At 45.7% G+C, this 24,869-nt stretch overlaps 1 protein-coding gene across 1 annotated transcript in view; it reads right to left on the reverse strand.

The window, feature by feature from the left end:
- The window catches only part of ATP10A (ATPase phospholipid transporting 10A (putative)), a 163,362-nt gene that overhangs the window by 33,068 nt on the left and 105,425 nt on the right, over window positions 1-24,869 (reverse strand). Inside the window, exons 9-10 of the mRNA XM_060233861.1 lie at window positions 2,125-2,342; window positions 148-342 (exon numbers count right to left, since the gene is read on the reverse strand). Coding sequence (XP_060089844.1) covers window positions 148-342; window positions 2,125-2,342 — 413 coding nt within the window. The remainder of the gene's footprint in view (window positions 1-147; window positions 343-2,124; window positions 2,343-24,869) is intronic.

Below are 24,869 nucleotides of genomic sequence, written 5' to 3' on the forward strand. Positions count from 1 at the left end.
ATATAAGAGCCGTAAGATGGTTGTGCCCTGTGTAGGCCCCATGGAACACTGTGGGGCTTCCTTCTGAGTAAGGATGTAAAGGATGAGACTTTGAAAACCAATCCTGAAGAAAATGTAGCTTTCTTTACATGGTCTCCCCTGACCTACCTTTTGCCGTGGTTGATTTGGAGAAGTAACTACCACTGTATTGCAAATAGTCAGAGCAATGAAAAAGTCAAAGATGTCTGAAAGTTCAGGGGAAAGCTGGGATAATGGATGATCATGGCTTCTCATGATCTCTAGGTAGCTTGCACATTCATTTACTTTTGCTAGCAAATTTGGATCAGGAGTGATATCTTTTTCCTAGAATAAAAACAAAGGCCAAGTGAATCATTGGCAGCTCTGTATTTTTATGCTACTTTTCAAAGTCTCCAGTCAGCTTGTTCTGCAGATGTGCTCTATCAAGCACATCTTTTTTTTAAATCCAATAGTACACATTCACTTACATACCAGTCTTCACCAATCTGCATTTTCTATTCTTCTCCCCTCCCACCCTGCTTTGACTTTTTATAGAATATCTGTTCAAGGCTGGGGGTCTAGGAGCCAAGTTACTGGACTTGGGACCAATGGCATTATAGCTGAGATGTTGTTCCAGCAAAACCTAAAGGAGAATTGCGGTCTTAAATACTCCTGGAAGGTACTGGAGATGGGAGCCCTGCCCCTCTGGCAGCAGACTGCTAAATCTTAAAAGTGCCAGGCCTGGTTACCACTATGATACTCTGATGGGGTTTGGGTGGTTCTTGGCTTTCTGAGGCTTCAGGGGTCAACTGGAGAGAGACCTCAAATGCAGGATGGGGCTCTGGGGTCAAAAGCTCTGGGCTCGTCAGAAGACAGATGAGAAGGCCAAAGACTCCTGGAGCTCCTCTTGCACATCAGAAGGGTTTCCTGGAGCAGCCTCAACTGCCTCCTTCAGTGGTGTTTTCAGCTGCTTAGCTGCCTCTTTGTCTGAGCCTGATAAGGAGGAGTCTTTACTCTGGTCCATGCCATGGAGGAGTCTCAAGGTGCCCTCTCTTAAATTTTGCTCCCCAACAAAATTGTGTCTTTGAGACATGCATACGGGGCTGTACACAAATATGGTGTGATTAAAAAATGATTACCCTCAAAATTCAAACGAGGTATGTAATGTAAGTAAAGGGTATTACAATGCATGGTGATCAAGAGACACAATACATTATGAGCAAGAGAAGCAATACAAAATATTAAGGACTCTCACTGGGAGAGGACATGTGAACACTGTCCAAAAGTGCCTGCACAACTTATAGCCTGCAGTGTTTAACTTGTGGCTAGCTAGCTGCAAAATGACCTCTTTTTTCACAGTTCTAGGAAGTCAACAAAGAACAGGATGTTTCTTGAGCAGAAAGGAAGCATGGCTCAGCAGCGGATTCTTCATTTTGCACCTTAAAGATGCCCAGTTCAGTCTCTGGAATCTCCAGTGATGGGATCTCTGATACATGGATACTTTTTCTGCCTGGGATTCTAGAAACTTGCCATCAGACTGAGTAGGCAGTGCTTAAGTAGATGGACCAATTGTCTCACTCAATATAAGGCAGTGACATATTCTTACAGGAATTTGTTGTGTGCTGTAGTACATGGGTTATATTTGGCTTAAGAAGTCATGTAGGTGTAGCCTGAAACTATCCACAGAACGTGGTACATTGATCGTGGTACATTGATTCATCTTGCTGTATGAAAACAAGGGTTCAGTGGGAAATAGATTCAGGAGATGCAAAAGGAAATACTTCTTTGCTCAACAAGTAATTAAATTGTGGAATTCACTGGCAATAAATGCACTGATGGCTACTCACAGTCATGGCTATAAAAGAGTAGACAGATGCATGGAGGACAGGACCACCAATGACTACTAGCTAAGATGAATAAAAAGAATCTTCATGTACAAAGGCAGTTTTAGTTCCAGGAAGCAACATCAAGGGAACAGTCTTGATTTTTTTTGTGTTTGTATCCTATTTTACAGCTCTCCAGGGGAACTAGTTGGCCACTATATGAAATAGGTTGCTGGACTAGCAGACCTCTTATGTTTAAGAACATAAGACACCACTGTAGAAGTGCAGATTGTCAGACACTTACCATTGGGCTACTGAAAGCAGTGTGTTTGGAGAGAATGCTTGCTCTTTTGGCTTCCACTCTGCTTCCTGTACGCCTATGCGATTTTGTGCTCTGGTTCCTGTGGACAACTTTAATGCTCTGATGACTGCTAATACTGTCCCGCTGGGATAACATTCCTCCTTTAGGTGCAGTTTCTTCATCCTCAGAATCAGCTTCCTGGTACATAGCTATGCGTCTTGCTATAGAAAGAAAAAAGAAAAAAAGAAAGCTCCAACTAGTATTTTATTATTTATGTGTGTCCCCCCCCCCCCCCCCAAAAAAAGAGCTGGCTCTCAAAAATATCACCATAAAGCAATTAATAATAAATCAAACAGTGAAAATTGTTACAAATAGGTAAAAACACTATATATAATCCAGCAATAAAAAGGTCTAACAGCAGTTTAACAAAAGCCTTCCTAAATTAGACTGCCTTATATGCCTTCCTAAAGGTCAGAAAAGAAGACAAGTTCCTAATCTTTACTGAAAAGACCATTCCAAAAGCTGGGGCTATTACTGAGCAAGTCCATGAATAGTAACACACAGCCTGATTCTCAAAGCACTGCACAGTAAGTCACTTGGAGAACGTAGACCGAATGATTTAGGATCTTTGATGTCCTATAATTGAAATGTCTTCTGGCCTGAAGAGCTTAAATCCTTGCAATTCTATATTCAATTGTTATACTTGCCTGATTAGTCTTTCAATTACTTACTTTACTGTCAACCCACTGACAGAAAAGGAAATGCTGTGGATTAAATTGTTCGATAATCACATTTTATAGGCTTTTTAGGTAAGTACCACTCATTCTGTATTTTGTTAGTAAAGGCATTTAATGCACAAAGCACTTCAAAATGCGTGGAGGTTGTACCAGCAGAGAGCTTAAGGACAGGATATACAAAGTTTAAACTCTTAAATCTTATGATCTTGGGAACCAAACTGCAATTCATATCATTTGCTTCAATGGAAGATAACTTAATTATCAAAGTTGGAATCTAAGTAGTTATGGTATTAGAATGGCTGAGGATAGATACCATTCCCACTCATGATTTGGCCTTCTAAACCAAACTGTTAACAGATAAGAGCCCACTCTCTCTCCCAAAGAAAAGTTTAATGTGCCATAGGTCAGTAACAGAACATGCAATTTGCATGTTATAAAGTGCTGGGAATACTTCCTGCAGACAGGCTCCAGTGCCATCTCACCTATGTCAACAGACTCATGTTCCTATTTTAAGGAAGAGAGCCAGCATTCTTCAAGGGTTCCACCTAGGCTGCAAGGCACACTATCTGAGCTCCCAATCAGTTTGCTCCATGCCTAGCAACCAGCCAACAGAGCTGGCTGCACCAAACCTTATAAAACGCAGGCTGCAAAGAGGATTCTGCCTGGCCAAGTACTTGTACCCTTCCTCACCACCTCAGGAACTTGGTATCTGCCCTGCTGTCCAGAAAAGGGCAACTAGAATGATTAAAGGGTTGGAACACTTTCCCTATGAAGAAAGGTTAAAACGCTTGGAGAAACATTGGCTGCGGGGTGACATGATAGAGGTTTACAAGATAATGCATGGGATGGAGAAAGTAAAGAAAGAAGTACTTTTCTCCCTTTCTCACAATACAAGAACTTGTGGGCATTCAATGAAATTGCTGGGCAGTCAGGTTAAAACAGATAAAAGGAAGTACTTCTTCACCCAAAGGGTGATTAACATGTGGCATTCACTGCCACAGGAGGTGGTAGCGGCTACAAGCATAGACAGCTTGTACAAGCGGCTACAAGCATAGACAGAGGGGGTTAGATAAAAATATGGAGCAGAGGTCCATCAGTGGCTATTAGCCACAGTGTGTGTGTGTGTGTGTATATATATATAAATTTTTTTTTTGGGCCACTGTGTGACACAGAGTGTTGGACTGGATGGGCCATTGGCCTGATCCAACATGGCTTCTCTTATGTTCTTATGCTTGGGGGCTTTTTTTAAATGCACCTCTATTCCCTTTGAACTTAGGTTGGTGCAAACAGAATTTGATTCATGCCTGCCCTGAACTATGCTATGCATCTCTGGAAAGACTGGACTGACAGCCAGTTCCACTCCCCTGAAACTCCTGCTGGATCCTAAGACATGTAAAATCTCCAACTCAAAGGATCTGAAGTAAGCAGGCTTAGAAAGACTCTGGAAAGCAACTGCCAATCAGCACCTGGGCTACATGGATCAACGTCTTTGTTCTCAGTGAACAAAGAAGCAGCTCTTCATACTCAGTACAGCAATACTGTATCTTGACTCTTAAGACACACAGATAGCTCTGTGCTGATCCAACTTTTGCTATTTTCTATTTTTTAATAATAAGAAGACTGCAGATTTATACCCTGCCCTTCTCTCTGAATCAGAGACTCAGAGTGGCTTACAATCTGCTGTATCTTCTTCCCCCACAACAGACACCCTGTGAGGGTGGGGCTGAGAGGGCTCTCACAGCAGCTGCCCTTTCAAGGACAACTCCTGCAAGAACTATGACTAACCCAAGGCCATTCTAGCAGTTAAGATGTATGCTGAGCACGGAGCTAATACATTAGATTCACTTATGGATACTTTTCTAGCCCACTCTGTTGATTACCATGTGTTAAGTTTCCTTTCTGGGTCAAACAAGAGAACTACAGAAACAGTAGCAAAATTCATCTCATGGGCACTAAAAGATGTGGCCAAATCATGAAACTCTCCTGACGACTGGATTCAGAGGACTGATCTAATTCTGATGGTAGACTTAATAATATTTTAGTTAGCTTTTAATGTTTTTATTAGGTAACTTTTTTTAAATTAGAAACTGTTTATTTTCATACTGTATGTTACTGAATGCTTGCATCAGGCCCAGCTTAAGTAAGTCAACAAGCCACTCTGCTTTATGGACTATTTATTGAGAATAAAACTGAGAATATCCTTGTTGCCACTGCAAGGTTTCTGAGACTAACTTGAGTGATGCCTGGCTTGCAGGAAAATAAACTTAAACAGTACACAAACAGTCAACCAGAAAGAAATGCTCCAGGGAGACTAATTAAATGAAATATTCCAATATGTTATTACAACAAGATTAGCACAATATTACATCATGCCCAATACCATCATATAATATATAAACATTCACAATTCACATTCACAATAGCATTCACAATCCCTTTCTGGTTGACTGCAGGAAAATAAACCTGGTGAACTGAAGGAGAGCCCTGAACTTAGTGTCAGAGCACATACTTTGCATCTAGAAGGCCCCATGTTCAATCACTGACTTCTCCAATCACAGGAACTCAGATAGCAGACCCCCAGCCTCTAATTCTGGACAGCCCCTGCCAGAATAGGCATTGTGGAGCTGGGTTTGATTCAAAGAAGCTTCAAGTGTTAGGAAGTTGTTCAGCTTGTGTGCCCTAGCCCTGGCCAAAGTAGACCAGACACAGCATCTGTTCCTGGCTGGCCTCTGCAGGTAGGACTTGCAGAGAAGGTGTGACAGAGAATATCATCTGCCTTGCTACCTTCTCTGAGGTCTCACTGGCCATCTTCTCTGGTGGCTTCTTCACAAATAGGGCAGCAAGTGAGACTGCAGAGAAAGTGGCAGGGCAGACAAAAATACTCTGTAATAGGTTCTGGTCCAGGGTTGTGCATCTCAAAAATCAGTTTTTGTTGATTATAGGTCTTCAAACTGCCCAAGAAGCTGGTCTTAACATCTCCCCTTCGGGTTCTGTGCAAATGTACCCTATCCTTGCTTGCATTCTTCACATTTCTTTTCACATTTTGTCTATTGAAGAATGAATAATTTGGTTATTACAACCATAACACAGATGAGTTTTAATTGAACATCAACTTTTAATGACTAATATAGAGAAAATAATTAGTTATTTAATTCAGTACATGACTTCCCTTCATTTTCTGGCTCAATGTGACAAGACTATTACACTCTCAAATAGCTCATAAAATCCATTGGAGCCCATTAGAAATCTCCCTCTGCAGCGCACCTCTCCCTAAAGCTAGCTACATTATCTGCTGGTGGTGAGGAAAACAAAATAATGCTGCAAAGATTTTCAAAAAATAACAACCACAACAACCCGCAATGAAAGGTTGGAGACTTTGCCGAGTATTTTGTACACAGGCCATTAAATGGAAAATAGCAGTGAAGCAGGCAATTGCAGATCAGAGAGCAATAAATACTAAACTGTAAATAGCTATGATATAATTATTTGTAAAAACCTTGTTCCATGAAGAGTCCTAGGAAAAGCTCATTAGGGACTAAAATAGCTTAAGTCTGTTAGCCATCTATTTATACACTATAAAACCAAGAGGATGGAGGATTAAAGGAATTTTCTGAACCAAGCATTAGAAATATCACGACTTCAGGCAACTGTGTAACTACAGAGCTTCCAGATAATGTTCCAAGCTATCTCGGTGCAAAGATGAGTATCTCGTCCTGCAGCAAAAGCTTATTACTTGAAATCTATTACAGGGTAAATGACAGCAGCCAGTTTGTATTGTTTCTGTAAGTATAAAAGCATCTCTACAGTGTTTCCAGGAACATGATGGATGCCAAATAGCAGCTAGGGGACACGTTGTGCTGCAGGTGAATGAGTCATTGATAGCACAGTTGCTGCTATTAGACACTGCAATTGTGTTACCAGAATAGATGGAGCCAGAGCAGAGCTTGCTTTCTGATTAGAGGCTATGGTAAGATTCACACATTGTTAGGTACGGTGCTACTGTAAATCATTCACCTCCTAGATTTTCTTGCCTGGACAGGAACGTTTGGGAGGTAAACTATTATAATAATGCAATATCCCATGACATGTGGGTCCTGTCTGTTTCAGGTGGGAATGAACCCAGGTCACTCAGGTGTACATGGTGTACATGACACTTAAGTTAGTGTGAATGCTGGTCCTGAATTTATATTGGAGTATGAAAGAACATGTTTATATACCTGAAGTACTCCTGGGGAGGGGAAGGTATGACGGTGGGACTAGGTGGAATTATAAGGGAAGGAGGCTGAGACATGACAGGGCTCAACCCCCTTCCAGCCCACGTCCCATCCCGACGGTGGCAGGTAGTAGGGCCAGATTAAATTACTCGCCTCCGTCACTGGTGTTATGCAATGCCAGGTCCATTAATAATAAGACTTCTACCCTTCGGGAGTTCCTGTTTGAACAGGATATGGACCTGGCATGCGTGACCAAGACCTGGGTGTGCAAGGGGGAGACTGTAGTTCTCTCCCAGTTGGCCCCCCCGGGATTTTCAGTCTTTCACCAGTCCCGGACTAGTGGGCGGGGCGGAGGGGTGGCTATACTCATACGAGAGGTTTACTCCTTTCGGGCTTTCCTGCCCCCGGAGATCAAGGGCATTGAATGTGCCGTTTTGGCGTGGGACGTTGGGGAGGGGTTGGCGGTTTGGCTGGTGTACCGACCGCCTAATGCACCGGCCGACGCCTTACCATCCCTGATGGAGGCCATAGCAGGCTGGGCATTGGAGTACCCAAGGCTTTTGATCCTGGGTGACTTCAATGTCCATGCCGATGACATGTCCTCTAGTCAGGCGACGGACCTAGTGTCATCCATGGCGATGCTAGGACTCTCCCAGTTTGTTACAACGCCTACCCACAGGCGGGGCACATGTTAGACTTGATCTTCGCGGCGGGAATTTTAGTGGACGATATTACTGCTCAGACAGTGCCATGGTCGGACCACTATGCCCTTAAGGCTCGTGTGGATAGTCCACCCCAAGCCCGTTTAGGCGGCGAGCGTATTTTAGCTCGCCCGCGGAGCCAGATGGCTCTATAGGATCCCTGGCCCTCTGGCAATTCCCTCGATGACCTGGTGGAGTCCTGGAATGATAGGCTCTCCAGGGCCATCGACGAGATTGCACCTAGACGTCCTCTGCGCCCCCGCCTAAAGCTAGCACCCTGGTATAACCAGGAGTTGCGGCAATTAAAGCGAGGACTCAGACGACTAGAGAGGCAATGGCGGTGTACTCGAGACGAAGCGACTAGAGCATCTTATAGAGACTGTATGAAGTCCTATGAGATGGCAGTCAAAGCCGCAAAGAAAACATACTTTGCGGCTAAGATTGTGTCTGCAATTTGGCGCCCGGCACAACTGTTTAACACAATTCGGACTCTTATAACGCTGCCACAGGGCAGTCCAAATGCTAGTCAATTGGAAATTGGCTGTGAGGCTTTTGCGAATTTTTTTGCAGATAAAGTCGCGTCGCTCCGCCGTGACGCCCCTGCCATATTGGAGACAGTATGCGAACCCGAGGCTCCTTGCCTGTCTTCAGATTGTGTCTTGGATGGTTTCAGTGCTCTCAGCCTGGAGGAAGTTGACAGGATCCTCTTGTCTGCACGCCCTACAACTTGCAATTCGGACCCTTGCCCCTCCTGGCTTATTAAAACCTGCCAGAGGGAGCTTAGGTATCCTGTACGGGATATCATAAATAGATCCCTGATGGAAGGGCAATTTCCAACACCTCTTAAGGAGGCAGTGGTCCGCCCCCTCTTAAAAAAACCAACACTAGACCCGGCCGAATTGGCACACTATCGGCCAGTCTCGAATTTACCCTTTTTGGGTAAACTCATTGAGAGGGCAGTGGCGTTGCAACTACAGAGTTTCCTGGAGGATGCTTCCATCCTTGACTCCCATCAGTTGGGCTTTCGCCCGGGTCATGGGATGGAGACAGTGCTGGTTGCCCTGGTAGATGATCTTCAGCGGCATCTGGACTGAGGCGGCTCAGCGGTACTGATGTTGTTAGACCTATTGGCAGCGTTCGATATGGTCGACCATCGGTTGCTGACCTGCCGTCTCGCCGATGTGGGGATTCAGGGGTTGGCTTTACAATGGCTTGCCTCTTTCCTCGAGGGTCAAGGACAAAGAGTGGCAATTGGGAATGAACTGTCCCGGAGGTGCCCGCTTGATTGCAGGGTCCCTCAGGGAGCAGTGCTTTCCCCGATGTTAACATCTACATGCGCCCTCTTGCCCAGATTGCCCGGAGATATGGGCTGGGTTGCCACCAGTATGCTGATGACACCCAGCTCTATCTACTTATGGACGGCCGGCCTGCCTGTGTCCCAGAAAACCTGGACCTGGCGTTGCAAGCCATGTCTAGATGGCTCAGGCTGAGCGGGCTGAAACTAAATCTAGTGAAGACAGAGGTCCTTTGCTTGGGTTGCCGTGGTCCAGGGAGGGAGATTCCCTTACCGGCCCTCAATGGTGTGCCTCTGACAGCGGCGCACAGGGTTAGGAGCCTGGGGGTGCTATTGGAGCCTACTCTAATTATGGAGGCCCAGATAGCAGCCACTGCCAAGTCCGCATTTTTTCACCTTAGGCGGGCAAGGCAGTTGGCCCCTTTCCTGGAGAACGGCGATCTGGCAACAGTGATCCATGCAACGGTCACCTTGAGGCTGGACTACTGCAATGCCCTCGACATGGGGCTGCCCCTGTGCCGAACCCGGAAGTTGCAGCTAGTGCAGAATGCCGCCGCCCGGCTGTTGTTAGGGCTCCCTAGATGGGAGCACATTCAGCCGGGGCTTCGGGGACTGCATTGGCTGCCGATAACATACCGAGTTTGGTACAAGGTGCTGGTTATGACCGTTAAAGCCCTTTATGGCCTGGGACCTGCCTACCTTAGGGACCATTTCTCCCCACATGTTCCCCAGAAAGTGCTGAGATCGGGGTCTCAGAACCTCCTTATAATCCCTGGGCCAAAGGAGGTCCATCTGAAAACGACCAGAGACAGGGCCTTTTCGATTGCAGCCCCTGTTGGTGGAACCAGCTCCCGGAGGAGGTGAGGACCCTGCAGAACCTTGAACAGTTCCACAGTGCCTGTAAAACAGCCCTCTTCCGGTTGGCATATAACTGACCGATACCGGGATGCCTGAATATTTAAACTTATGAACATCAGAATATTTGAACACTGGAATACTTGAAGAATTGACTTAAGGAAGAGGTAGCATAGTATATTGATGTGAGTTTTATGTATTTTTCTGTATTTTCTGTATTTTATTGTATAATCATTAATGCATTTTAAACTGATTTACTGTTAGCATTCTGTATTGTAAGCCGCCCTGAGCCCACTTTGGTGGGGTAGGGCGGGATATAAATTGAACAAATAACTAACTAAATAAATAATAAATAAGTCTGTGCTCCTGTGGTGTACTATGTATGGCCATGTTGCCTTCTGGTTCCTGACTGTTTGCTATGGATGTGCATTCAGATATTTCTGGACCCAATATATATTTGAAAAGTACTAATAATGTAACCAAATTGATATTTGGGATTCTCAGAATACCAATATTTTAGGTCCTGAATATTTTCATATCATATGCAGGAATGTCCAGTTCTGGCATTTTAAGGCTCCAGGTACTCCCCACCCCATTTAACAGGTCTCTTAATCAACAGGAAGGGGGCAGGCAGCTCTCTCAGGCAATAGGATCACATGTTAGGGGGAATGCTAGAAATGTCCATCTTATTACAATGATTTTCTCATAGCCCTCCAAGGCTCTCTGGGCATGGGCAAAGACAATAAAAAGCTTGACTCCATTTCAGGGTGAGACTTTTTTGAGGGGTGTACTGCTACTGCTCTAGTCTGGTCTGTGCCATTCTGTTGTCTGCCCGAGAGGACCTTCATGTTCTTTGCCAGGACTAGCTTACCAGGACTAGTTTCCTCATTGTTTGAAATATTATTTAAGTATATTATTTCAAGCTCTCTATTTTTTTGGTTTTTGCCTGGAGAGCTGAGTGGAGCCTTTTTTCATTTCTGGTTCCATTTAGGAATGATTTTCCTTGGTTTTGTTTTTAAAGGGTTTTAAAGGTGTGTGCTATTTTTCAGGGTTCTCTTTAGAATTTTTAACTGCTCTGCATTCTAATTTTTAAAGAGTTTGTGCTTTTTGGGGGGCCTGTCAATTTGTTACTGTTTTAAAAAGTTTATAATTTGGCATTCTTTTGGTTCTGGTTTTACAGCTGCATTCCTTTTTTACAGCTGTATTCCTTTTTGTGCTGCATTTTTTGAGGAGAGTGGTTTCATGGAGCTTTGGGTGTTCCTGATGGGTCTGAAAAATGTAATTGTTCTGAAGAAAATTTTAAGTTATGTTGTAATAGTTAACTATAGGAGAAGGTTTAGGCATTTTTTAAAAAATAATTCAACTTCAGTGTTCTAAAAATATAAATAGGCTTTGGTTGGCTTTCTAAAAATTAGCCAGATTTTTTTTTTTAAAGTTAGAACATACAGTTTATCTTTTAAAAATGATTAGGCTAATCAGGACTTCAAAACATTTGAAGCCAGGTGATGGGGGGTGGGTGGGAAGGTTAGGTCGACCTTTTAGTCTTCCAAAAAACTGAAGTCAGATTTTCAGAAAGACTAGGGATTAATTTTGTTTCGGGGGGGGGGGGGAATTTAGGCTTTGTGTTTAGGTTTGAAAAAAACAACAGAAGTTTTACAAAAGAATTCCATACTTTAGTCACATCTTACAGATACAAAAACATTAGCATTTATGTTAGAGAGTCAGAAGCAGGTTTTTGAAAATAATTCAACTGACCAAATCTTGGTGTAGTTTTTAAACCCCTCTTCCCAAAGAAAGGATGTGTGGTAGCAAGCTTACTTTGGTGACATTTTCCAGGGGGACAGAATGAGAGATAGGAGGGGAGGGCAGCAAAGCCCTAGAGGAAAGGCTGAGAAGAATAGAGGGCAGCAAAGCCCTAGAGGAAAGGCTGAGAAGAATAGTATGGTGGAGGGAATTTTGACTTTCCCCTCACCTGTATGGAAGCCTGCCCCACTGCATGGAAGCCTCCCATCAATTGTACAGACCACCTGTCCCCATATGAACCCCCCTGGTCCCTGGTCCTAAGGACACCTGGTTGGCTTCATCGAGGGCCAGGACCTTTTCGGTCTGGGCCTCTATCTGGTGGAATGAGTTCCTGCTGGAGATCCGGACCCTGCGGGACTTATCAAGGTTTCGCAGGCCTGTAAGATGAAGCTCTTCCATCAGGCTTTTAATTAATCCAGTGGGTGTCCTTTGAAAGTCATCACTTCCCACAACATTTCACCTATTATGGTGTTATGTTATGCTGTTAGCCATCAGCCACATGCTGTTTACCGCCTATGACTGTAAGATTGTTTACTGTGCTGCTCCTGTTTCGTAATGTCTGTTTTTATATTATTTTAACTCTGTTGTTGGGGGGGGGCGTGGCGTCGGTGCGAATGGCAGCAGACGTGTGAGGCTTCGGCTCCCGACCCGATCTCCCCACCCTCCCTCACTGACACAGGTTACCGCATCGAGTTTCTCCTCAGATTATGGGAAAATCGTCCCACAAGAAAAGTAAGCCCGTTTCTGCCAGCGCTCGGCTCCTCGAATCTTTTTTTGATCCAAGCTCCCGATTAAATAGCTCCCTGTCAAGGCCGGTCGGCCTACTCAATATGGCGGATGAAACTGCCAGCCAACCTCCCACCTCAGATCTTCTCACAATGAGAGAGTTCCGCAGCACCCTGAGTTCTTTTCAATTGGACATGCTTGAAAACATAACCACCATTCTTAAGCCGATCACAGAACAACTCAACACTATGCAGCTCACCCTGCAAGAAGTCACAGCTACTGCTAATTCGGCGCTAGAAACAGGCCTTGCTAATCAGGATGACGTCCGCCATTTTCAAGCTCACCAACGCTGGGCCACTGACAAAATCTTGTCCTTAGACAATAAAGCACGAGAACGGCATGTCAAACTGAGAGGCTTTGATGAGCATGAGGAAGGATCATCGAACCTAGCTGGATTCATAGCGTCTTGGCTATCAACTGCTCTTCATTTAGAAGACGGCATTGCCCCACATATCATTCGTGCATACCGGTTGGGCTCGGCTTTCTCCCCCCGTTCCCGTGGCTCTCGAGATATCATTATAGAATTAGCAGACCTCCGTGTCAAAAAGAAGATCTTAGATACTGCCAGAAACCAAAGCGGTTTAGCATTCAAGGACAAACGAATTCTAGCCTTTCCTGACCTCTCTGCAGAAACTCTGCAGAATAGATACCTACTTAAACCAATTGCCCAAAAGCTGGCTGCAGCAGACATCCGCTACAAGTGGTCGCCATCTGGCAGGCTCATCGTCCACCACCAAGGGAAAACTTGGACTGTCGAAGACCCTGACGCTGGTCTATACCTACTGCAATCACTTAACTTAGATGCCCCGATGGAGCTGGATCGCAAGTCACAGAAGCGCAAATGGACCTTTACATCACCACAAAAGGATCGCAAAATCTCAGTTCGCACTCCTGAGCTAGCTCGGGATCCAGATCCCATGCAAGTTCTGCAACCTACGACTTCTTCATAAACCTGTGTCACTCTATCAACCTTTCTTGAAGAAAGGTGTTATAGGCTTTATGATATCGAAGGGAGGGTGGGGGGGAGGGCAACACGGGGCCGCACTCTCCAGCTCCCAGTAATGATGGGGATGTGCAGTGGCTGGGTACGAGGTCCCCTGTCCCAGGTAGTTTCCTGGGACCCACGGGTTTTCCCTGTTTGTTTGTTTCTAGTTTTATTGTTCAGCTTATCTGGGAATGGGTCTGCTCCTTCACGGGCACCTCTGCAAATTGCCTATCATTACAATTTGCCCGTGGGGGGAGCAGTAAAGGGGGGTGGGGGGAGGGGGAGGGTAATGGATTGCATTTGCTGTCATCCTTTTTCAGTTACAAAACATTCTGGTTACAGTTGGTTTTGCTGTTCAAGTGTGCCATCTACTGGACAACAAGGGAAATGGCAGAGTTTTATACTGTCGTGTGTCATATTCTCTTGTTCTCCCTCTAGTTTTTTATGGTCAGGCATGACGTTATCACCACTGGACTGTCTTACAGATAGTCAATCCTTACTTCAGTGCTTTATAAATTTGTCTCCTGGGTTATGGGACTCTCTGCTCTCAGACCTGTTACAATCCTGTTGGTCTGGTCTGACAGATTGGCATAAGATATCGCAGCACTTGGGTCCAGCTTCCATAACTTCACACCTCTCAGTGCTCCATCTTACTGATGCTACAAAGGTACTCCTTTATATCACTCTACATGTATTCATATGCGCAGGGCTTTACACTACACCTTTCCACTATAGCCTCTGTATTTTGCCTCCTCATTATTTCTTTCTTGCTTTTAGCCCCCAAGGAAGGGCTTTCCGCACCATCTGCCCATTTAGACTTTAATGGCTCCAGACCTGAAAATTCTCTCGCTAAACTGCAGGGGGCTCAATAGCAAAATTAAATCCAGATGTATCCTCTCAAGTCTAAGACGGGAGGCTCTAGATATTGTCTTTTTGCAAGAGACCCACTTGAGAAATGATATTAACCTCATGTTCCGCTCCCCTTATTTTCCCATGACTTCCACTGCCCCAGATGAGTCTCATGCCCGGGGAGTTGCTATTTTACTTTCGCGTTCTCTCCAATTCTCTTGTCAGGCTTCGGAAGGAGATGACCGTGGTAGATACCTATTTGTGAAGGGCAAACTCAATGAGGAACCTATAACCCTAGCTGCCTTATATGCGCCCAATTCAGGACAATTAGACTTCATCCGTGAGGTTATGTCTAAATTAAAAGTCTTCCAGGAAGGCCCTCTAATTATCGGTGCTGATCTTAACTTCCTCATGGACACCCAACTAGATAGAAAATCAAACTGCACATCATCTCGCCCTCCCCCTAATCGACTCTCTTCACCTACGGGCCTGCAAAAAATCATGATAGACATGGGGCTTACAGATGCCTGGAGATTCCTCCACCAGAACGAGCGGGATTTTATCTACTTTTCCTCACAACACCAAACTTACACGCGCATTGATTTTATCCTTCTTTCCAACTCTCTTTGCAATGCCCTTATAGATGCATCTATAGAATCAAAACTTTGGTCTGACCATGCCCCAGTTCTCTGTTCCCTTAAGTCAACGGAACAATATGACCGTAGTTTCTCCTGGAGACTAGACAATCACCTCCTATTAGATAAAGAATTCTCGGGTCAAATTGAATGTGAAATCAAAGAATTCTTTAGGCATAATCTGTCTGGTGACCTCCCTCTCCAAACGATCTGGGACGCGTGCAAAGCTGTCTTACGGGGCAAGATCATAGCATTAGCAGCTGCGTGAAAAAAGAAAAGGCATCACCTCATTAGCACCCTAACTGCCACAACCAGAGACCTTGAGCTTCAACACAAGCGGACGTGCAACAAGAAAATTTACCTCCAATTGCAAGAAGAAAGGAAACGGCTAGAAGCTTTGGAAACACATGGAATTAAGCGCAACCTACTATTCACTAAGCAGGCTTGTTGTTATAGAGGCCCTAAATTCCAAAGGCTCTTGGTTTGGAAAGCCAAGCGTCAAGCTGCTAACTTAAATGTGAAGGGTATTAGAGACCGTAATGGTGCTTTATGCACTTCCTCTAAATCCATTTTGAAAGTCTTTAAGCAATTTTACTCCTCCTTATACCAATCTCAAAACCCATCCTCAGATTTGATCTCAACCTTCTTTCAATCTATTGACTCCCTCCCCACGATACTAGAACCTCATAGGAGCTTTCTTGACCATCCCATAGATGAAATGGAACTGGCCGAAGCCATTAAATCTTTACACAAACAAATCCCCAGGCCTTGATGGCTTTACCTCCGAATTTTACAAAGCCCATGGCCTCTCACTTTCTCCATATTTATTGTCTCTTTTTAATCATATCCTAGATACTGGTCTTACTCCCCAGTCATGGAGCCTCGCCAAGATCATTGTTTTGCACAAAAAGGGAAGGAATGAACTGGACCCTAGATCTTATCGACCAATATCCCTCCTAAATACGGGCTACAAGCTTTTTGCTAGTATCTTAACTAAAAGGTTAAATAGCTTCATAGCAAGTTATATTGCTCCAGATCAGTCAGGTTTCATCCCTAGTCGTGACCTAACTGACATCACCCAAAAAACGTTGAACTTAATTCATCACTGCAAATCTAAGGCCATCTGTGATGCTTGCATATTATCTATAGACATAGAGAAAGCCTTCGACTCGGTTGAGCCTAGGTATCTCCACTCTCTACTCGAAAGAATGAACTTTGGTCCCAAATTTTGCAATCTTATAGGTTCTCTTTACCTCTCCCCTTCGGCCCTGTTATGAATTAATAACCTTAACTCAGATTCCTTTAAATTGTCTAGGGGTACTCGTCAAGGGTGCCCTCTTTCACCCCTCTTATTTGCTCTTGCAATTGAGCCCCTTGCCATTAAAATTACGGATGACTCTCGAATTTACGGTGTCCCGGTAATGTCTAGAGCTTTTAAGCTAAGCCTTTTTGCGGACGATATAACTCTATACCTCTCCAACCCTACCTTATCGCTCCCAGCAATCCACTCTCACCTGTCTGAATTTGCTGCAGCTTCCGGCCTCACTATAAATTTTGAAAAATCCCTTCTGCATCCCATCTCCTTATCTTCCGCTTCCATCGCCTTCATCAGGAAACAATATAACTACAAATGGGTCACAAAATCTTGGAAGCATCTCAGAGTTCACATCCCTCTAAATTTTGATACCCTCTCTTCTGTTAACCGGACAGAAATTTATGACTCTATCAACTCTCTTCTAACCTACTCTGACAAAAAATTTTTCACTCTATTGGAACGGATCTACCTAGTCAAGTCTTTGATCTTGCCTAAGATAGTGTTTTATTTGCGCGCTGTCCCTCTATGTATCCTGGCATCTTTGCTGCATAAATGGCAGACTCAAGTGAATGGATTTGTATGGCAACATCGGAAGCCAAGGCTTAATTTTGCATCTTGCAGGCGATCTACTTCGAGGGGTGGTTTAGCAGTCCCAGATATCTCCAGATATCATGATGCTATCATCCTCTCCACCTTAATTAAATATTACAGGCCTTCCTATGTGGCAGACTGGAAGCTGATTGAAAACTCCTATCTTAAGAACATAAGAACATAAGAGAAGCCATGTTAGATCAGGCCAATGGCCCATCCAGTCCAACATTCTGTGTCACACAGCGGCCAAATATATATATATATATATACACACACATACACACTGTGGCTAATAGCCACTGATGGACCTCTGCTCCATATTTTTATCTAACCCCCTCTTGAAGGTGGCCATGCTTGTGGCCGCCACCCCCTCCTGTGGCAGTGAATTCCACATGTTAATCACCCTTTGGGTGAAGAAGTACTTCCTTTTATCCGTTTTAACCTGTCTGCTCAGCAATTTCATCGAATGCCCACGAGTTCTCGTATTGTGAGAAAGGGAGAAAAGTACTTCTTTCTCTACTTTCTCCATCCCATGCATTATCTTGTAAACCTCTATCATGTCACCCCTCAGCCGACGTTTCTCCAAGCTAAAGAGCCCTAAGCGTTTCAACCTTTCTTCATAGGGAAGGTGTTCCAGCCCTTTAATCATTCTAGTTGCCCTTTTCTGAACTTTCTCCAATGCTATAATATCCTTTTTGAGGTGCGGCGACCAGAACTGCACACAGTACTCCAAATGAGACCGCACCATCGATTTATACAGGGGCATTATGATACTGGCTGATTTGTTTTCAATTCCCTTCCTAATAATTCCCAGCATGGCATTGGCCTTTTTTATTGCAAACGCACACTGTCTTGACATTTTCAGTGAATTATCTACCACGACCCCAAGATCTCTCTCTTGGTCAGTCTCTGCCAGTTCACACCCCATCAACTTGTATTTGTAGCTGGGATTCTTGGCCCCAATGTGCATTACTTTGCACTTGGCCACATTGAACCGCATCTGCCACGTTGACGCCCACTCACCCAGCCTCAACAGATCCCTTTGGAGTTCCTCACAATCCTCTCTGGTTCTCACCACCCTGAACAATTTAGTGTCATCCGCAAATTTGGCCACTTCACTGCTCACTCCCAACTCTAAATCATTTATGAACAAGTTAAAGAGCATGGGACCCAGTACCGAGCCCTGCAGCACCCCACTGCTTACCGTCCTCCACTGCGAAGACTGCCCATTTATACTCACTCTCTGCTTCCTATTACTCAGCCAGTTTTTGTTCCACAAGAGGACCTGTCCTTTTACTCCATGACTCTCAAGCTTTCTAAGGAGTCTTTGATGAGGAACTTTATCAAAAGCTTTCTGGAAGTCAAGGTAAACAACATCTATCGGGTCTCCTTTGTCCACAAGTTTGTTTACCCCCTCAAAGAAATGTAACAGGTTAGTGAGGCAAGATCTTCCCTTACAGAACCCATGCTGAGTCTTCCTCAATAACCCGTGTTCATCAATGTGCCTACTCATTCTGTCCTTGATAATGGTTTCTACCAACTTTCCCGGTATTGAAGTCAGACTGACTGGCCTGTAATTTCCTGGATCCCCTCTGGAACCCTTTTTAAAGATGGGGGTGACATTTGCTACCTTCCAGTCCTCAGGAACAGAGGCAGATTTCAATGAAAGATTACAGATTTTTGTTAGAAGATCCACAAGTTCAACTTTGGATGTATGCCATCTGGACCCGGTGACTTATTAATTTTTAATTTGTCTATTAGTTGTAGGACCTCCTCTTTTGTCACCTCAATCTGACTCAGGTCTTTCAACACCCCTTCCAATATTAGTGGTTCTGGGGCGGGCAAACACTTCTCATCTTCCACGGTGAAGACGGAGGCAAAAAATGCATTCAGCTTCTCAGCCATTTCCCCATCCTCCTTCAGAAATCCTTTTACCCCATGGTCATCCAAGGGCCCCACTGCTTCCCTGGCTGGTTTCCTACTTCTAATATATTTGAAGAATTTTTTATTGTTGGTCTTTATGTTTTTTGCAATATGCTCCTCATAGTCCCTTTTTGCCTGCCTGATCACAGTCTTGCATTTGATTTGCCACTGCCTGTGTTCCCTTTTATTAATCTCACTTGGACTGGTTTTCCACCGCTTAAAGGAGTCCTTCTTACCTTTTACAGCTTCCATTACTTTGTTTGTTAACCACGCTGGCCTCTTCTTATACCTGTTTGTGCCTTTCCTAACTTGTGGTATGTATTTTATCTTAAGACCTCTTCTTTTCAGGAGGAGCTCTGGGGCATATCTAGACGGGCTAAGTCTTCTTTTTCTTCCAATCCTTTTCTAGCTTCTCTCCTGCAAGTTTGGCGCAAACACTGCAACCTGCTAGCCCCCCCCAACTCCCCCCTTAGCCACATTTGTCGGTCAACCCTGGTTTACTCCAGGTTTGAATAAACACTCTTTCACATCATGGAAACAGTTGCGGCTGACCCGCTTTGCTGATGTCCTCTCCAACGGGGTTCTGAAAGATAAAGTGACCTTGGAGGCAAACTTTGAAATTCGACTTCCCTGGTTTGAGTACCTGCAGCTTAAGCATTTATTAGACACTCATCACTTTAGCCCTTCCTTGCGGATTCATCTTGGGGAGTTTGAGAAATATTTGTATAGTGATGAAGCCCCTATTAAGGGATTGATATCGAAAATTTACAAACTGTTACTCCACTCCGTTGACACAAAACCACACTCCTAACAAGGGGCCTGGCACCGAGATCTGGGCACCGAGCTAACTAAGGAGCAGTGGCAGGTTATTTGGGGCTTCTCCATATATAAAACGAAGGCACTAAATGTGCAACTTCAAGCCATTAAAGTTCTCACGCGCTGGTATATGACTCCAGCACAATTATCACACTCTTCCTCTACTTCACCTCTTTGTTTTAAGAACTGCGGCCAGAGAGGCACATTTTTCCACTCCTGGTGGCTCTGCCCCGTCATACAAAGCTTTTGGAGGCTAATTTACCAAGAAGTGCATGCCCTCACCTCATACTCTCCACCATTCACGCCAGAGTACGCTCTCCTGAACCTTGCAGGCGCCTCACGCGCTCCTGACCACACAGAAGAACTAGTTTCACACATGTTCGTAGCAGCTAAATTCGCGATTGCCCTGGTTTGGAAGCAACGAACGCCTCCTTCGAGACAGGCATGGTGGCTGAAATTGTGGGATTATTTTGTTTTAGATAAGCTCACCTATGATTTGGATCCTCGTTGCTCCTCCCAAATCGCTTCCCTAGACTTTATGTGCAAATGGTGTCCCTTTATTGATAAAGTCTCGAAGGACAGCAGGAACCCTAATGACTCATACCATGCTATTTTGATGTCATGTCAACTAATGTTGTAATTAGCCTTTAATAGCTAACATTGTATGTTTCCATTTCCCTATTTTATATTGGTACATGCTACACATCTGTTGATGTCTCATCACTATTGTACCTTGAACTTTATATTAATAAAGCTTTTCAAAATTTAAAAAAAACTCTGTTGTTTTTTATTGTTGTAAGCCACCCTGAGCCAGCTTGTGGGATAGGGCAGGATATAAATCTAAAAATTAAATTAAATTCAAATTAATTGTTGTCTTCCACCACCCTTTGGCTGGGGTACCGTAATAAGCTCTCTTCATTGAGGCTGTAGTTGAAGTGCTGCCTGCGAGGGTGCCTGAAGTAGGTTCTGGCACTGCGTAACAAGAAGGAGGGACAGCTGTTCATGCTGTCCCTCTTCCAGCTGTTATGACTTAGTAGCAGCAGAGGGAGGAGCCTGAGATGTCTTTTGGCCTGAACTTGGGAGATGCAAGTCTTGAGTTTACCCCAGGGAACTGCAGAACTTCTGGAGGAACTGTAAGAGAGACTAGTTGCTCCTTCTCCAGTTCCTTCAGAGCCCAGCAAATCTTCTGAAGCTGGAGGTGGTGCAAGATGATGATGGGGCACCCAAAATGATGCCATCTCATTTTCCCTCAGGCATCCTTCTATTGTGCTTCTTCAGGGGGAGAAAAAAGAGGCAGAGTGGCCATGTGAACACCAGCCAGCCAACAGAGGAGTCACTCCACAACCCAGTCTGGTACTCTACCTCTCAGGAAGAGACACCAAGCATCTCTGATGGAGATGTTTGGTGTGGCTGGTACTAGGATGCAAAGAGGTGGGCAGAAGCAGGCAGGCAGAGGGTTGTTCCCCTCCTCAGTCAGATAACTATTCTAGATGGGCAGCCATCTTCTATTGCTGAGGATGCTGGGTTCTGCAGGCTGCTCCGAGAAACCTATCTCTGGTACACAATCGATAAACAAGGTCCATAAACAATAAGACCTCGACCCTTAGGGAGTTCCTGCTTCGGCAGGACGTGGACCTGGCTTGCGTGACCGAGACCTGGGTGCGGGACGGGGAGACAGTAGCTCTCTCTCAGATGTCCCCCCCGGGGTACTCGGTCTTTCACCAATCACGGATTAGTGGGCGGGGGGGAGGAGTGGCATTGTTCATACAGGAGGGTTACTCCTTTCGGGCTCTCCCGGCCCCAAAGATTGATGGTATCGAATGTGCTGGTCTGGCGTGGGATGTTGGAGAGGGGTTGGCAGTCTGGCTGGTGTACCGTCTGCCTAACGCACCAGCTAGCGCCTTACCATCACTATTGGAGGCAGTGGCGGGCTGGGCGTTGGAGTACCCAGGGCTTATGGTCCTGGGTGACTTCAACGTCCATGCTGACGACACGGCCTCCACTCAGGCGATGGACCTAGTGTCTTCCATGGCGACACTGGGACTCTCTCAATTTGTTACGACTCCCACGCATCAGGCCGGGCACACATTAGACCTCATCTTTGTGTCTGGGATTTTGGTGAACGATATCGCTGTAGAAGCGGTTCCATGGTCGGATCACCTAGCCCTTAAGGCCCGTGTGGAGACACTGCCCCAACCCTGTATGGACGGAGAGCGTATTTTGGCTCGCCCTCGGGGCCTGATGGACCCGGAACGGTTCCAAACGGCCCTGAGGGATCCCTGGCCCACTGGCAATTCCCTCGATGACCTGGTGGAAGCCTGGCAAGGCCGGCTATCCAGGGCTATCGATGAAATTGCACCTTGGCGCCCTCTGCGCCCTTGTGTGAGGCTGGCCCCATGGTATACCTTGGAGCTGCGCCAGCTGAAACAAGGGCTCAGACGACTAGAGAGGCAATGGAGGCATACTCGGGACGAAGCGACGAGAACATCCTATAGAACATTTATGAAGTCTTATGAGATGGCAGTCAAGGCTGCAAAGAAAGACTACTTTGCAACCAAGATTGCATCTGCAAATTCGCGCCCAGCACAATTGTTTAGAATAATTGGAGACCTTATAACACTGCCACAAGGCAAACCAAATGTTAGAGAATTAGAGATTGGCTGTGAGGCATTTGCAAAACATTTTGCAGATAAAATCTCGTCGCTCCGCCAAGACCTGCCTACTACATTGGATACAGTAAGTGAAATTGAGGCTCCGTGCCTGTCTTCGGGCTTAGTGCTGGATCACTTTGACCCACTCAGCCTGGAGGAAGTCGCCGAAATCCTCTCTGCTGCTCGCCCAACAACATGCGATTTGGACCCTTGCCCTTCTTGGCTGATCAAATCCTGCCAGAGGGAGCTTAGATGTCCTTTACGGGACATCATAAATAGATCCCTCATAGAGGGGCATTTTCCAACACCTCTGAAAGAGACCTTGGTCCACCCCCTCTTGAAAAAATGTACAACAGACCCGGCCGAATTGGCAAATTACCGTCCGGTGTCTAATTTACCGTTTTTAGGTAAAATTATTGAGAGGGCAGTGGCGTTGCAGCTACAGAGGTTTCTGGATGACGCTTTCGTCCTGGACCCGTGCCAATCTGGTTTCCAGCCGGGCCATGGGATGGAGACGGTGCTGGTCGCCTTGGTGGATGACCTCCAGTGGCAACTGGATCGAGGCGGCGCTGCGGTACTGATGCTGTTAGACCTGTCGGTGGCATTTGATACAGTCGACCATCAGCTGCTGACCCGCCACCTCGCTGACATAGGGGTTTGGGGGTTGGCCTTACAATGGTTTTCCTCCTTTCTCTTGGGTCGGGGACAAAGGGTGGCGATTGGGGGCGAGCGGTCCCAGAAACGCATACTAGATTGTGGGGTGCCTCAGGGAGCAGTTCTCTCCCCGATGTTGTTTAACATCTATATGCGCCCCCTTGCCCAGATTGCCCGGAGGTTTGGGCTGGATTGCCATCAATATGCAGATGATACCCAGCTCTATCTACTAATGGACAGCCGGACCGACTCCGTCCCAGGGAATCTGGATCAGGCTTTGCAGGCTGTTGCAACGTGGCTTAGGCTGAGTGGGCTGAAGCTGAACCCGACGAAGACAGAGGTCCTTTGTGTAGGTCGCGGCGCTCTGGGGAAGGAAATATCTCTCCCGGCCTTTGATGGCGCGCCATTGAAAGCAGCAGGCCAGGTAAAGAGCTTGGGTGTTTTACTGGAGCCTTCATTATCAATGGAGGCCCAGATAGCAGCCACTGCCAAGTCAGCATTCTTCCACCTGAGGCGGGCGAGGCAGTTGGCCCCTTTCTTAGAGCGCCAGGACCTTGCAACAGTGATCCATGCGATGGTCACCTCAAGATTGGACTACTGTAATGCCCTCTACTTGGGGCTGCCTTTGTGCCGGACCCGGAGGCTGCAGCTAGTGCAGAACACGGCGGCCAGGCTGTTGCTGGGACTCCCGAGGTGGGAGCATATACAGCCGGGGCTACGCGAACTGCACTGGCTGCCGATTACATACCGGGTCCGGTACAAAGTGCTGGTCATTACCTTTAAAGCCCTATATGGCCGAGGACCGGCCTACCTGAGGGACCGTATTTCCCCATATGAGCCCCAGAGAGCACTGAGGTCAGCCGGGAAAAATAAACTGACTACCCCTGGGCCGAAAGAAGCTAAACTTCAGAACACTTGTGCACGGGCCTTTTCAATCGTGGCCCCTTCCCTATGGAATCAGCTCCCGGAGGAGGTGCGGGCCCTGCGGAGCCTCGATCAGTTCCGCAGGGCCTGCAAGACCACCCTCTTCAAGCTAGCGTACACGGACTGCTGAATTGTGGTTGTTTATAAAGGGAGCCGCCAATATGGTTCTGTTTAAGGACCTATGTTATTATGTAAACTATATAAACTGACAGAAATTAACGCCGGAAATACCATCACCACTGTCAGATTAAGTTAAATTTTAATTGTATACTGACTGGTTTTTAATAATGTTAATTTTAAAGCCCTATATTTATTGTTCTGTATGTTTATAAATGTTGTTAGCCACCCTGAGCCTGCCTAGGCGGGGAGGGTGGGATATAAATAAAATTTTATTATTATTATTATTATAACATTGCCACTCACGGGAACTGCTTCTTTGCCATGCTTCAAGCATCAAGTGCAGCAGAAGAGCACCTTGGACAAGATAGCCTCAGATGGCAACAGGAGTGGCTGACTCTCTCTTATGTGGTAGAGGTTCTTACGCCCTTCAAGAAGTTCACCAAAGTACTTTTGTTTGACATGGCAAGTCTTGGTCTCATCATTCCCTTGATTCAAATGTTTCAGTGGAAGATGGCCACCTTTTTGAACCCTGGCACAGAACATGCATTGTTCCAAAATTGTGTGCACCCATGTTAAGCTTCAAGAGGGCACTGGAACAGCTTATCAAGCATAATGTTGGCAACCCTGTGTAATCTGTGCAGCCTCACCCAGCATGCTGGCCAGCTCAATTTGCTGCAGAGATGAGCTCTCTTGATGGGTATTGCACTTGCAGGCCAAGAATGGACAGGAGGGGAAATAGCATTTCTGCTCCAATTGCCACCTCCCTGTTTGGGCAGGGTGACCTCATAGCCACTCCCAGAGTAATAGAAGCCATTGAGGTGGCAGCTGATACCAGTGGGGACATGAGGCATACAAACCAGGTTTGGTGGATGCAATGGTGAGGGACTACTTATGT

This window comes from Heteronotia binoei, chromosome 3, assembly GCF_032191835.1.
Source record: "Heteronotia binoei isolate CCM8104 ecotype False Entrance Well chromosome 3, APGP_CSIRO_Hbin_v1, whole genome shotgun sequence".
Classification (NCBI taxonomy): domain Eukaryota; kingdom Metazoa; phylum Chordata; class Lepidosauria; order Squamata; family Gekkonidae; genus Heteronotia; species Heteronotia binoei.